The sequence below is a fragment of the Oncorhynchus mykiss genome, chromosome 12, assembly GCF_013265735.2.
Source record: "Oncorhynchus mykiss isolate Arlee chromosome 12, USDA_OmykA_1.1, whole genome shotgun sequence".
Classification (NCBI taxonomy): Eukaryota; Metazoa; Chordata; class Actinopteri; order Salmoniformes; family Salmonidae; genus Oncorhynchus; species Oncorhynchus mykiss.
Genome location: NC_048576.1, coordinates 24,772,404 through 24,788,216, shown reverse-complemented (window position 1 = coordinate 24,788,216; position 15,813 = coordinate 24,772,404). Strand labels below are relative to the sequence as shown.

Sequence of the window (15,813 nt, the reverse complement as noted above, 5' to 3'; positions counted from 1 at the left end):
TATGTCTCTATAAGCTTGGCACATCTAGCCACTGGGATTTTTGCCCATTCTTCAAAGCAAAACTGCTCCAGCTCCTTCAAGTTGGATGGGTTCCACTGGTGTACAGCAATCTTTAAGTTATAACACAGATTCTCAATTGGATTGAGGTCTGGGCTTTGACTAGGCTATTCCAAGACATTTAAATGTTTAACCTTAAACCACTTGTGTGTTGCTATAGCAGTATGCTTAGGGTCATTGTCCTGCTGGAAGATGAAGCTCCGTCCCAGTCTCAAATCTCTGGGAGACTGAAACAGGTTTCCCTTAAGAATTTCCCTGTATTTAGCGCCATTCATTATTCCTTCAATTCTGACCAGTTTCCCAGTCCCTGCCGATGGAAAAACATCCCCACAGCATGATGCTGCCACCACCATTCTTGACTGTGGGGATGGTGTTCTCGGGGTGTTGGGTTTGTGCTAGACATTGTGATTTTCCTTGATGGCCAAAAAGCTCAATTTTAGTCTCATCTGACCAGAGTACCTTCTTCCAAATGTTTGTGGAGTCTCCCACATGCCTTTTGGCGAACATCAAACATGCTTGCTTATTTTTTCTTTAAGCAATGGCTTTTTGGCCACCCTTCTGTAAAGCCCAGCTCTGTGGAGTGTACAGCTTAAAGTGGTCCTATGGACAGCTACTCCAATCTCCGCTGTGGAGCTTTGCAGCTCATTCAGGGTTATCTTTGGTCTCATTGTTGCCTTTCTGATTAATGCCCTCCTTGCCTAGTCCGTGAGTTTTGGTGGGCGGCCCTCCCTTGGCAGGTTTGTTTTGGTGCCATATTCTTTCATTTTTTAATAATGGATTTAATGGTGGTCAATGGGATGTTCAAAGTTTCTGATATTTTTTATAACCCAACCCTGATCTGTACTTCTCCACAACTTAGTCCCTGACCTGTTTGGAGAGCTCCTTGGTCCTCATGGTGCCGCCTGCTTGATGGTGCCCTTGCTTAGTGGTGTTGCAGACTCTGGGGCCTTTCAGAGCAGGTGTATATATACTGAGATCATGTGACAGATCATGTGACACTTAGATTGCACACAGTTGGACTTTACTTAATTAATTATGTGACTTCTGATGGTAATTGGTTGCACCAGATCTTATTTAGGGGCTTCATAGCAAAGTGGGTGAATACATAACAACGCATCACTTTTCTGTATAAAAAAAAAAATTACAAATTTGAACAGTTATTTTTTTCCGTTTCACTTCAGCAATTTGGACTATTTGGTGTATGTCCATTACATGAAATCCAAATAAAATTCCATTTAAATTGCAGGTTGTAATGCAACAAAATAGGAAAAACGCGGGTTTACATCCGGTTGTCAGAACGCGATACAACACTGGATAACAACGCCCAACTTTACTCCATATATTGCAAGGACATGTTTGCTTAGGTTAGGCGACTAAATCCCATATGGGAGTGACTTGGATGGAATTGATACGGCTTTATGCCATTTCAAATCATTAACTGTATTCCCTCATGCAAATTAATTGAGGGAATACACAGGCCAGTCAGACGCGGGGAGCCAAGATTTAATTACATTTTTGTACCATAACTACTGTCTCAGGGCTATGTAACAAATGGACATTTAATGAAGTCGCTGGCTGCTGAGTTGATGAGAATGTTATCACAGGTTTATTACAGCCAATGATGAAACACTGAGCGCCACTTCAGAACCACTCACCACTCCCTTTTGATGTTTCTCTTAGTCCTCAATGACAAATCAAAGTGTCCCATTTTCCCTTCACCCTTTTTATTATGCAAAGTTTTTGACTGTTTTTTAGACTCCTAATAAAGAATGGGAACAACATTGACTCGCCTCTGGTGTATGACTCCTATGAGGTGGAGTACCTGCCCAATGAGGGCGTGGTGAGCACAGGACGTCACCTCTTTGTAGAGTTCACCACAGACGGGACTGTCACTTCCACAGGAGCAGCCATCAGATATGAAGGTACTGATGCAATGTGTGTGAGTGTGTCTCGTATGTGTGTGTGTTGACTACATTAACTTGATAGAATTATACTAGAAAACATGCTTCAAAGAATCAACACTGATATGTCTTTACCTTTTCCTAAAGAAGGTCAAATTGAGGATTGATGTTGACTTAATATAACATAGAATCCACGGATTTGTATCCCACAGCTTTTGCGAAGGGCACATGCTATGGGCCCTTTGTGAAATATGGCAACTTCACTAGCAGTAACACAGCTTGCGGTGTGGGTGCGGTGGTGGAGTTTGCCTGTGACCCGGGCTACACTCTGGAGCAGGGCTCAGTCATCATCGAGTGTGTGGATGCAGAAAACCCCCAGTGGAATGAGACAGAGCCAGCCTGCAGGGGTGAGTCCTCATTCCATTAAAAACCCAGTCCACAGGATTTCATCAGCTCAAGTTTGGCTAATTCTCTATCAGCAAATTGAGGACAATCTAGGAACCCCAGCCACAATAAAGCCAGCTACCCCAGTCTCCCAAGACCTGAGTTAGGAGCCAGTGCACAGCTTTAGAAGCCAAAGCCCCGTTTTATTCATTCTCTCCCTGCTTATCTCTCTCTTTCACCATCCCCCTCTCTCTCTCTCTCTCTCTCTCTTTCTCTCTCTCTCTCTCTCTCTCTCTCTCTCTCTCTCTCTCTCTCTCTCTCTCTCTCTCTCTCTCTCTCAGCAACTGGAGTACGATCTAGGAACCCCAGCCACAATAAAGACCTAGGGATACCTCTCTCTCCCCCACAGACACGCACACTGACCTCTAACCCTTGTTTTATCCACTTTTCCCCCGCGCTGTCCCACACCACACTACCCATGATTTTACAGCTCTTCGGCAAAGGTAGAAATGAAAGGATTTCATTTCTGCTGTTCAGGGCCAGAGAACTATATTTTTCAGCGTTAGCAGTTTGTAACAGTTCTAGACCAACACTCTTAGGCTCCCTCAAGGAGCATGGAAAGTCATTATGAATGGTATTCTGTTCAGCAGTGATACTCTTTCATGACAGTCTTTTCTTTACCCCTGTGAATTCACATGGCCTTTAAAAGATGTTCCACAGTCAACAGACCAACATCAAAACAAGATATTATTAAAATATCATCAGCTCAGCTGGCACTGACAGTTAAGATTTTCAATCACTGATCACTTGTTTTTCCTATTTGAAGATGGCTATACTGTGAGTACTGGGCGTACACTGTGTCCGTTTGTATGTAGGTGTTTTTCTTTTTTACTTTTTGGGAGTGTTGGCCATGTATTAATGTGTTTCTCAGTGTTTGGACTTGACTGTGCTTATGTGTGTGGCCCAGCTGTGTGTAGTGGTGAGATCACAGATTCAGCCGGTGTGGTTCTTTCTCCAAACTGGCCTGAGGCCTACGACAAGGGCCAGGACTGCATCTGGGGCATCCACGTGGAAGAAGACAAGAGGATCATGCTAGACATCCAAGTGTAAGTGCCAGCTCTCCGCTTTAATGGCAGCAGAGGTCACACTGAAGTTCAAATCAATCTCATATCATTTAAGGTCACAGCCTTATTCTTCATTAACATTTTAAAGAGTAGATAGATCTATTTCAAGTTATGCTGCATAGGGTAAGAGACATTTTCACTACATACACAAACACTCACATACCCTTGCACATACACACTCTCAAACATAGGCAAAATAATACTGCAAGTTCAAGAGGCAAAATCTCTGAATGTGGAACTATCCTAAAGGGAAAGCATTGCTACTGATGTTGTAGTCAGAAATTAAATCTATGTTTTCATCCAGTCCATTGAATATTCAGCACAGCTTCCAGCACACTCTCTGACCAGATTAGCCAGTAAGCCTCCATGCTCTCCCTTTCCCTGGTGTGTGTCTCATAGTTGGCTTTCAGAATATGCTCTGGCAGTGAGACCACTCCGAGCCACTTATCCAGCTCTCTCAACAACGTTAATTCACCACTTAAACACACACAAACCCTCCTGCAGCACTTTCAGTAGGCCTCGGCCCCTCCGATAGTTTTTTTTTGTGCTCTGCTGATCCTCTGCTGTCTCTTCAGAGCACTCTGCCAAGAGAATGGACCAGTTTAGTTGGACATGATCAGAGAGCCTGCCTGACTCCCTTATCTTCCTGAGTGAAGTCTCTTTAAAGTCTCACAAAGTTTCACACTGTGTGTGTGTGCGTGTGTGCACATGCATATGTGATGTTTACTCTTTGGCAGTCAAACAAGTTCATATGGGTTTCATACGCTGGCTGCATGCTGTCCACAGAGAATATAGCAGCTTAACTCCCATGAGATTGTATAAGGTACATGTTTCTTCTCATCGTATGTGAATCATGTTTTTGCCTGAAGCAGTAGCAAAGGAGCATTGAAAGGTCTAAGGCACTGCGTCTCAGTGATAGAGACGTCACTACAGACCCTGGTTCGATTCCAGGCTCTATCACAACCGACCATGACTGGGAGTCCCATTAGGCTGCGCACAATTGGCCCAGCGTCATTAGGGTTTGGCCGGGGTAGGCCGTCATTATAAATAAGTATTTGTTATTTTTTTTTATTTATTTTTTATTTCACCCTTATTTAACCAGGTAGGCAAGTTGAGTACAAGTTCTTATTTACAATTGCGACCTGGCCAAGATAAAGCAAAGCAGTTTGACACATACAACGACACAGAGTTACACATGGAGTAAAACAAACATACAGTCAATAATACAATATAAACAAGTCTATATACGATGTGAGAAAATGAGGTGAGATAAGGGAGGTAAAGGCAAAAACTGGCTTGCCTAGTTAAATAAAGGTTAAATAAATAAAAATACTACAGTTTACTATAGAATGCAACAGTTTACAATAGAATACCACAGTACTTACTATAGAATTATGTAGTAAACTGTAGTACTGTAGAATACTATACTACACACAATTGCATCCCTCGATCATGTGTATTTTGCATACGCTAGAATACTATAGTAAATAGTAAATACTAAATATTATCAACAACAAAAACACTACAGTCCACAAAAACAAGATAAAAAAAATAAAAATACTAAATATATCTCATTTGCATGTATCCTGCCCATTCCCCTCCCCCATATCACAATTTGTGCCGCCCATAAGTGAGAAACCTACATGCAAAGAATAGATCATAAATTGTGGTTCCTTCAGGTTATTGAAGAGAGTAAAAGTAAACCCTGACCTGGCTACAGGTTATGGAGAATGTGCACTTTTAGCATTTCTCCATTAGGTACTAAAAAAGATACTAAAACAGAAACACTTTAGTAAATACCACAGTAATGTCCCTAAAAACATTACAGTAAATATGGTGGTATACTACAGTCTGCAAAAAACTACAGTAAATGCTGCATTATACTACATTCTGCAAAAACACTACAGTAAATACTGCAATATTCTAGTCTGCAAAAACACTACAGTAATTTGTACAGTATACTACAGTAAATACTACGGCATTCACTCTAATGTTCAGTCCTCAAAAGTCCTCTAAAAACACTACAGAGAATACTATAGTGTTCAATCTCCTACCATAGTATACACTATCACGCGGGAACATTAAACATGCAGGAATACTACATCAAATATTTGTATAACTAAACCAAGATAGACCAGAGCCTGTCGTTTCCAATAGGACCAAATTAGTCATAGTGGGCAGAACAAGCAAGGAGGTGGGCAAAGCAAAGCACCAGCTAGCAAGATCCTATTGGCCCCTTCTAGCATCATCTGCATATTTCCATTAGGGAACGCCTACTCAATTTGCCTTTGCACTCCTTCTAAACAACGCAATTTTTAAAAACTTTGGCAAAGGGTAAAGTCAACAAAACTTAGTCCACTCTGTCCATAACATATTTTATTTTTGGAAACAGAAAACTGTTTTGAGATCAAATGTTTCATCAGTGACAAAATTTGCAGAATCGATCTTCTCACCCTGCCGGCCACTGGGCTTCCTCTCACTACCATTGATTGAGGGGCTGCTGCAGTGTCTGCTTGCCTGCTGTCAGTACATTAGTCATGCAGACATAGTCATTTGCTGTCATGATTAATATCTGCTCATTTGTTATCATCTGCCAATCTATTGTTCCATCATTATGTTATTTCATTAGGGTAGTAGATGTCACTGCCAATGCTGGCTGATTTAAACTGTTGACGTAATAAAGTCTGAGATGCTACGACATGTAGGCTGGCAGACAAACACCCTCATTATCTGCTACTTTTCATCTGCATGTACAATGCTTTTATTCTTATGTAGTGAGTGAAAATTGTCTTGAAAGTTGTTTAAAATTAGTGAAAGGAGCACTGGTCCTTTAAGTTTCCTCACAGCTCAGCAGCCACTGCATCAAGGAGACGGATAGAGAGATAGAGAGACTGATAGAGAGGAGAAACAGATGGAAGGGACCTTGGCCTCCTCCTCACATGGTCAGTCTTACCCAGCATTCTCCCTGCTGGGCAGAGTGAAGCTCACACAGTGGTGCACCGCAGAGGTCCGCCCCCCCCAACCCGAAACCGCTAACTTCCTACAATTCTACACATGGTGCAAATAGAAAAATTATAGCTAATCTCATGCTATTCTACACATTTTGCCATGAGACTTAGAGAAAAGTTTGCTGTTTTAAAGCAATTTTCTTGTGCTTCTACACGTATTGCCATGGGGCAGAGAGAAAAATGTGCAAAGATCCTATTGAATTACTAGAGGGGGGATGTCATAAACCCTCCAAGTTCCAGAATGGGGTAAAAATGTCAGCCATATTGGTCAGGGAGAAATCCAAACCATCTAATTGGAATAAATGGCAGTAGAGACATAATCCTGAATTTACTTACACAGGAGAATAAAACAAAGGCATGTGATACATCAGAAATGATGTAATAAAATGATTGTCAACCTAAAATATTGTCATATAATCATGAATACAGTTTATATGGGTTTTGTAGACATTTCTGTATAAATTGCATCTAAAATATATGTAAAGAGATTGTAAATGTAAAAGAAAAAGCTGACTGTGCTATTATATGATACAATATCAGTAATTGTTGCATTTACAACTTGTCAAAGTCCTATCATCTACTGATTTCAGCCAGTGTATGGCTGTGGATTGACTGCATCGTTTGAATGGAATGTTGGAATATTGGCAGTTAATTTGAAAAATGTATGGAACCATTCCTCTAAAACTGTCTAGGTAGCTACCTAACAAACATACACTGCAGATACGTTAATTAAATACATTATTTTACACTATCTTATCACAGCACTGGAAAACCATGGTTGACCAACTCCCTGACCAAAATGCCTGACCTTTCTCATCATACTCTCTGATTTGTCCACTGGCATATGGATCATTATAAGTGAGGCACATCAAATGAGAGCCACAGATGGAAGGGAATGATAGCGGCAAATGGTGTGCCAGTGACAAACACGTCCCTAATCATACACATTTTACATTTTAGTCATTTAGCAGGAGCTCTTATCCAGAGCGACTTACAGTTAATGCATTCATCTTAAGATAAGTAGGACAACCACATACAGTGGGGCAAAAAAGTATTTAGTCAGCCACCAATTGTGCAAGTTCTCCCACTTAAGAAGATGAGAGAGGCCTGTAATTTTCATCATAGGTACACTTCAACTATGACAGACAAAATGAGAAAAAAAATCCTGAAAATCACATTGTAGGATTTTTAATGAATTTATTTGCAAATTATGGTGGAAAATAAGTATTTGGTCACCTACAAACAAGCAAGATTTCTGGCTCTCACAGACCTGTAACTTCTTCTGTATTAATGGCACCTGTTTGAACTTGTTATCAGTATAAAAGACACCTGTCCACAACCTCAAACAGTCACACTCCAAACTCCACTATGGCCAAGACCAAAGAGCTGTCAAAGGACACCAGAAACAAAATTATAGACCTGCACCAGGCTGGGAAGACTGAATCTGCAATAGGTAAGCAGCTTGGTTTGAATAAATCAACTGTTGGAGCAATTATTAGGAAATGGAAGACATACAAGACCACTGATAATCTCCCTCGATCTGGGGCTCCACGCAAGATCTCACCCCATGGGGTCAAAATGATCACAAGAACGGTGAGCAAAAATCCCAGAACCACACGTGGGGACCTAGTGAATGACCTGCAGAGAGCTGGGACCAAAGTAACAAAGCCTACCATCAGTAACACACTACGCCGCCAGGGACTCAAATCCTGCAGTGCCAGACGTGTCCCCCTGCTTAAGCCAGTACATGTCCAGGCCCGTCTGAAGTTTGCTAGAGAGCATTTGGATGATCCAGAAGAAGATTGGGAGAATGTCATATGGTCAGATGAAACCAAAAATATAACTTTTTGGTAAAAACTCAACTCGTCGTGTTTGGAGGACAAAGAATGCTGAGTTGCATCCAAAGAACACCATACCTACTGTGAAGCATGGGGGTGGAAACATCATACTTTGGGGCTGTTTTTCTGCAAAGGGACCAAGACGACTGATCTGTGTAAAGGAAAGAATGAATGGGGCCATGTGTCATGAGATTTTGAGTGAAAACCTCCTTCCATCAGCAAGGGCATTGAAGATGAAACGTGGCTGGGTCTTTCAGCATGACAATGATCCCAAACACACCGCCCGGGCAACGGAGTGGCTTCGTAAGAAGCATTTCAAGGTCCTGGAGTGGCCAAGCCAGTATCCAAATCTCAATCCCATAGAAAATCTTTGGAGGGAGTTAAAAGTCCGTGTTGCCCAGCAACAGCCTTAAAACATCACTGCTCTAGACGAGATCTGCATGGAGGAATGGGCCAATATACCAGCAACAGTGTGTGAAAACCTTGTGAAGACTTACCGAAAACGTTTGACCTCTGTCATTGCCAAGATAGGGTATATAACAAAGTATTAAGATAAACTTTTGTTATTGACCAAATACTTATTTTCCACCATAATTTGCAAATAAATTCATTAAAAATCGTACAATGTGATTTTCTGGATTTATTTTTCTCATTTTGTCTGTCATAGTTGAAGTGTACCTATGATGAAAAGTACTGACTTATCTCATCTTTTTAAGTGGGAGAACTTGCACAATTGGTGGCTGACTAAATACTTTTTTACCCCACTGTATCACAGTCATAGTAAGTACATTGTTCCTCAATAAAGTAGATATGAGCAAAATCAGAGCTAGTAAGGGGGGAAAATAAAGCCAAGTGGGGTTTATTTGATGGGCTTGGGGTTTAAATAACATTTCAGATACTTTGGTTAGGGGTCATGTTGCTCGAGAGCATCTCAATCAGTACAATAGCAACTGATGCATCTGAAAACAGTCTAGCTAAGATACTGTTTATGGCTGACCCTGTAAAAACAACCCTTTTCACTGCACCTATATGGTATATGTGACAATACAATAACTTATTTTTTATTTTATTTTAGCTTTAAGAAAATTCACTAATTTGTTTGTATAAGGCTGTGAAAATCTTTAGAGAGTTTACTGACTGACTAAGTTCCCTGGTCCTTGAATTTCGGTATCATTCTTAGCCACATAAGCTTCCATTAAATTGATCCTGCTCTACCCAACTCCAGCTAAGCTCCAACCTGGTCAGGCATGCATACATGGCAGAAACCCACTTCTTCCCTGACCCTGCAATACTCCACCGTCACACTGTTGGCCATTTATCTGAAATGAGTCCGCTGGTCTTGTCTTGGGTGGGGAGTCCCCAGTGTGCTCTCTGTCCCAGAGCGAGAAAGAGCGCGAGAGAGAGGCGTATAAGAGAGAGCAGCTACCTGTGTATGTGTGAGTAGCAGGAAGGGAAAGACCTCTGATGGGTGGGAGCGGGTTCATTATAAGGGTGGGCTCACACTTTTCCCTGTTAATGAGAATCCTTTCTCTCCTCTATTATCATTCATCACTGTGCCTGTGCTCGCAATTACTGAGGAACAGTGTGCATAATGAGGACTGATTAATTAATTTAGGCCAAACTAGGAGGGCTGGCTCAGTGCTCATTAAAACAGCACACTTGGGGCATGGACAGTCGGGCAGGAGCACAGGTGGCAGTCATGCACACCTGCCTGTGACTCACACCGCCGGGTACAGGATGGCATGTCTACGGTAGAGGCCAGGTGAAGATGTAAGTGTCGTTTCACCAATAACAACCTCCATACATACAGCAGCTAGCTACCAGGGTCAATTAAGGAATTTCAGAATTAATTCAATTCAACCGTGAATTGAAAGCAGAATTTGAATTGGATACACACCATGGAAAGCAGAATTTGAATTGGATACACACCATGGAAAGCACAATTTGAATTGAATTTGAATTAAAGGAAAGAAAAAATGTAAGCATTTGCCACGTATTACGGCAAAGAATACCGATACCATTCCACATATCCAGATTAAAACTCAAACATGTCACACAGTATTTTTTATTTATTTTTTTGTCAGGAGACTAGATTGATCCCTTCCATTCTATAGTGTTTGATGCATTCTGGAAAAGGTATTTTATTGAATATTTGAGTCATTTTAAACCTACAAAGGGATATTAGAATATTTCCATAGTACTGTAATTATTTACAATTATTTTAAGGAGAATGAGTCATTAAAAATGTAAAATGTCATCCAAATATTTTACACTGTATTGGTCACTATGTCTAAATACACCCTCTAGTGGAGGCTCCTGGAATTGCATGTGAATTACTGACAATGATAACTGGCTCATGCATCTGTTTTGCAACTGTCAGTGCTATAGGTTATAGTCATCATAAAGAGATGGATCTAGACTGATGGTGGTCCTCTGTACTTTGCAATGTCTCCTCCCCTCTTCCCTCTCCTCTTCCCCTCCAGCTGGCAGGGTGCCTGTACGCAGGGCAGCGTTGTGTGAGTGATGCCCTCGGGGGCACAGGGATTTGGCAGGATTGTCATTAATAAGTCATTTTTCATATGCTCCCCGGCCCAGGCACCAAAGCCCTGGCCTTTAAAAAACAATATTTAACTTTCTAATTAAAAAGAGAACCTCATTCCATTTAATTGTTTAAAAATAACAAAAGTCCAGATAAATCCGGGGTTGAGAGGCAAGAGCTGTGTTTACTTACCATCTCAGAGGTGTTCACTGTGTCTGGAACAGCCAGGGAGGCTCTGTCAGCCATGACTGTTTTTACATTAAATCTAGGAGAGGAATTCAAACAATGGAACGGGTGTTTGGTGGTTCTCTGCTTAAAAAGTGTCCCATCCTCTCAGCCCAGCCCACCAGAGCCAGCATGCCACTGGACCAGGGCAGCACACAGCCTTCCACAGTCTCTCATGACTGGACACATCCACTGAGAGAGCTGCTCCATGGGTCCACAGATACACTTCTAGAGAATGCCTACATTCATGGCAGCATGCTAGTATTCCAATCCAAGTTAAATTTGAGCTGTCCAACACCTCTGAGATTGAGGTGTAAGTAATTACTTTCTGCTCAGCTTCTGCCTGCCTCAAGCTTTTTTCCTCTCATGGAGAGAGGGAAATGAAGATACTACACAATGCTCTTCATTCTGACCAGCTGTTTTTCATGCTTCTATTTCTGCAGAGGAAAACTGCTTTTACAGCAGCTGGATCCCTGAGAAAAATCTCAATCTGAAGTACCTGTACACTTGTGTGAAAGCAACAAAAGTGTGTGTGTGTACGTGTGTGTGGGGAGGTGCGGCAACATTTCTAAGGAGGTGCGGCAACAGAGCTTCCCACAGGCTTACTCCACATTTGCCCGAGGCTCATTTGTTGTTATTGACATAGCATCACATCCCATCACTCTGTCGCTGTCCGTCCTCATGAATCTACCCTTGTGTATCTGACAGGGCAATAAAGGGTCTGTCAGCTTCTGGTCCAATGCCTTTTACATACATAGGCAAATAACACCATAAAGTACTATTTCAAGGTGCACGTGTAACGTTACTGGTCTTCATGCTGGTGCATGGTGTTGTTTGCCCGTGATCATTTGGATCAGTGGACTTAAACACTGGCTTAATAAGGCAGCCGATCCATGTCAAACCTGTCGATTCCATAACCTCTCATTCCCATGCATCCTACAGGCGTTTGCTGTTGGAGTGCCTCGACCCAGGGTTATAGTGGTAAAATGGAGATCTAATTTGATTTTGTGCCTGTCCTGCAGACTAGAGGGAGTACTTTGTCAGGCTTCACCTTGTTTGGATCTCCGTCTTTGCCATCCCTGATTTGTATTCTGGAGTTGAAGGCGAGTTAGTTAAGCCCAAATCTGTCCGCAGGCAGACTGGGTTGGCACACAGTGGCCTACCTCCTTGCTAAGATGCCCTGTGGGCATCGCCCCGTTTAATAAGAGCTTAAGCAATGTATTGAAATGGTCTGCCACAATCCATCAACACAGAGACACTCACAGACAGACGTATGCGTGCACACACACAAACACACACACACACACACACACACACACACACACACACAGTAAAGTGTTAGTATTCACCTTACAAGGAGCTATGAAGGAGAGCAGAGGTAGAGATAGTACGTCCTACGCGTGCCCATCCTCAGAAAAGCGTGCACTCTCTCATGTAAATTAAATTGATTCTGCATCCAGGTATTGTAGCAGATGCAAGAGACGGGTGATTGAAAGGTACAAGAAGATTGCTCTTACCCATGGCTATCTGGAGAACGGAGCCACCCTCCTTTATCGCTCTTAAAGGAAAGATTCACCCATTTTGAATGTTCTATTGTTTTTGTGCATCTCTGAGTGATGTTCTATCCATTCCCTGGTTAATTTCATGTTTTCATGTGTATCTGAACTATTGTCGTTCAAGCAGGCAGAACTTTGGCCAGTATGACATAGCATTGTGATAAAGCCACTCTCACTACACTGGAAGTGAATAGGAAAACAGCTTTTAGATCGTGAAGCTGGCCGATGTCGTAACGTGGGAGGTTGTCTTCTCTCGAATGAGCCATTGAGGATATTTTTTTTCTCCATATTCCTACCTCAAGAAATGTGTAATTTAACACATAAGAGTCTAAGCGTCTAAGAGTCTATGTATTTAACCCTCTTATTTTTGGCACGAAACAGTCTAATACTATACAAGTTTGCGTTACTTTCAGGACTGGAAAATTCCGCCAACAACAGGATGATAAAATTACAGCTAGGGCATCTGTACAGAGAGATTTCATTGTGGGTTTTGTAGTCGACTTGAGCTGCAACAGATTTCCATAATGATATTCAAATGTTGCTACCAACCTTATACCGACAAAATGAAACATAATGTTCTCACATATTAGTGTTATTTAAATTATAGGAATGAGTGGTTTTGGGTGGATTTGTCCTTTTTAAGTGATCTCCTACACATAGGCTGTGAATAGTAACATTGCTCCTCCGTGGGCGGAACAGACATCTGCAAAGCTATTCTGACACCTGCTCCAAGGTGCACACTGAACACTGGAGCTTTCTCTCTCTGCTGAAATCATCTATGGGGGACTAGAGTTTTTCACTGCTTATTTTTCCATTCTTTCTCCTCTTTCTTCTTTGAATAAAGGTCAAGCTTTGCTCTTGCTCCAGAAAGAGAGAGGGCAATGAGTCTAAGTCCTCTGGAAAGGTTAATGAATTCAGAAGTTAGGCTGAGGCAGCTGAGCCCCCAAGTCAAGCTGTGACAGGTTTTATGTGTGTGTCATCATGGAAATACGTTGCAGCAATGATGATGGAAAACAGGGCCTATTCCTGCCGTTGATATAATGACAGTATTTATCTATACAATGACCTGCTCAGATGGAGTCCATCCTCCTTCAGCATTTGGTCTTCTTCCCTTGTTTACTCTATTTTCTTCTTATGATGCATTTTATTTTTCTTAGTATGATTAATTGGTTACTCATGTATCTTATTCTCTCAACCATGTGACCCTTTCTAGGACCTCTCCAGTTTGAGGCTCTTTCCCTCCCTACCATATATCAATACCACTCAACAGTTAACCAGTATAGGCATTATTCAGCAATCTCATTTGCCCATGGGGGTAAACTATGCAGTTCCCCCTGAGTGAATGGCAATGAGGAATTGTGAGTTCTCATTATACTTTCACTTCGGCAAATACATCTTCCAGTACATATTCATGGAAGAGAGAGAGCTCTGTGGAGAGGAGTCAAACAGAGGCAAATTAATGCTGAATTTTTTCGTGTTTATTTCACATCAGATCCATCCAATGTAAACAGAATTTAGATTTCCCATAAAGCTCTGACATTTTCCTGAAAGACGTCTCTCACCCTCCCTGACAGTTCTCTGCAGTTGTATTTTGACAGAAACATGAAACATGAATTGGTATAATTTTTCAGGAGTCACTTTTTGGAGAAAATGAAGCATTCCTCTGCTGTGATATGTGCTCTGTCACACTTTCTTTCTTCTATATGCAGATATAAATTAGACCCTCAGTTTTTCCGATGTGTTGACTGACTCCTGCCTTTCTCTCTCCTTGCAGGCTCAATGTGGGTAAGAATGACCTGTTGACCTTTTACGACGGTGATGACCTAACAGCTAACATCTTGGGTCAGTACAGTGGCACCAGGTCTCGCTTCAAGCTCTACACCTCCATGGCTGATGTCACCATCCAGTTCCAGTCGGACCCTGCTACCAACATCTACGGCTATGGCAACGGCTTCGTGGTCCACTTCTTTGGTGAGACATTACTCAGATACTGTTTAGTTGTACCTGCACACGGTTTTCTGAGAAATACTTTAATGGAAGAGTTATTGGAAGATAAAATTTAAAGCCTCTATTCTCCTATGGCAAAATTGTCCATACAGTACACAGAATACAGTGTTGTAGTTTTTTTTTTTACTATCACAGGCAACAAAATTATAATAAAATTCCCTTGGCTAAAAAGAGAGACTCCAAAAACGGGCTGCTGTTAGCAACCAGTTAGAGGTAGATTATTACTAAATAGAAAGTAATACCGCAAAGAGAGAACGGCAGGATACAAGATGAAAAGCAGGGCTTTATCTGCTGTCTTTTCCCTCTGAACGGCCACCGGTGCATAGGATTAAGGGACATCAAACACAAAAACACAATTATGTGGCGCGCTTTGTCTACATCATCTATATTTGCTGCGTGCTGCACCCCCAGCCTTGTGTGCCATAGTGAAAGAAGAAAGGGGCAGAATGGGTAGTGCCAAACCACCCACTGCCCGGCACACAGTGCAGTGTGCAATCACTGCAAATTGATGGCATGCTCTTCACACTCCAGAACCGAATTCACATGCAGAACGCACCAACGGATTCCCTGTGCTCTGCTGCTGGACTCTCATGAATCTGTTTTATTAACCACACACAGCAGTACAGTCAGAGCATTTGGGCTTTACTTGATGTGTATAAATCAACTTGTGTAGATTTCATTAGTCTATATCATTAGAGAAATCAATTTCAATTTAAAGTTTATTTATTTTTCAGATTAATGGATAACCCATGTGCAGATGAGGGACTTTTTTTGTTGTTGAATTTTTACCCCCCTTTTCTCCACAAATTCATAGTATCCAATTATTTGTAGTTACTATCTTGTCTCATTGCTACAACTCCCGTACGGGCTCGGGAGAGACGAAAGGTCGAAAGTCATGCATCCTCCGAAACACAACCCAACCAAGCCGCACTGCTTCTTAACACAGCACGCATCCAACCTGAAGCCAGCCGCACCAATGTGTCGGAGGAAACATCGTGCACCTGGCGACCTTGGTTAGCGTGCACTGCGCCCGGCCCCCGCCACAGGAGTCGCTGGTGCGCGATGAGACAAGGATATCCCTCCCTAACCCGGACGACGCTAGGCCAATTGTGCATCGCCCCACGGACCTCCCAGTCGCGGCCGGCTACGACAGAGCCTGGGCGCACAAACCCAG

At 42.1% G+C, this 15,813-nt stretch overlaps 1 protein-coding gene across 3 annotated transcripts in view; it reads left to right on the top strand.

Annotated features, from left to right (window-relative positions):
• LOC110537244 (seizure protein 6 homolog) overlaps positions 1-15,813 on the top strand; it is a 227,352-nt gene that overhangs the window by 190,741 nt on the left and 20,798 nt on the right. For all 3 annotated transcript variants that reach the window (XM_021623135.2, XM_021623134.2, XM_036937253.1), the window contains exons 7-10: positions 1,813-1,979; positions 2,171-2,365; positions 3,310-3,448; positions 14,407-14,603. In XM_021623135.2, the coding sequence (XP_021478810.2) occupies positions 1,813-1,979; positions 2,171-2,365; positions 3,310-3,448; positions 14,407-14,603 (698 nt within the window). The remainder of the gene's footprint in view (positions 1-1,812; positions 1,980-2,170; positions 2,366-3,309; positions 3,449-14,406; positions 14,604-15,813) is intronic.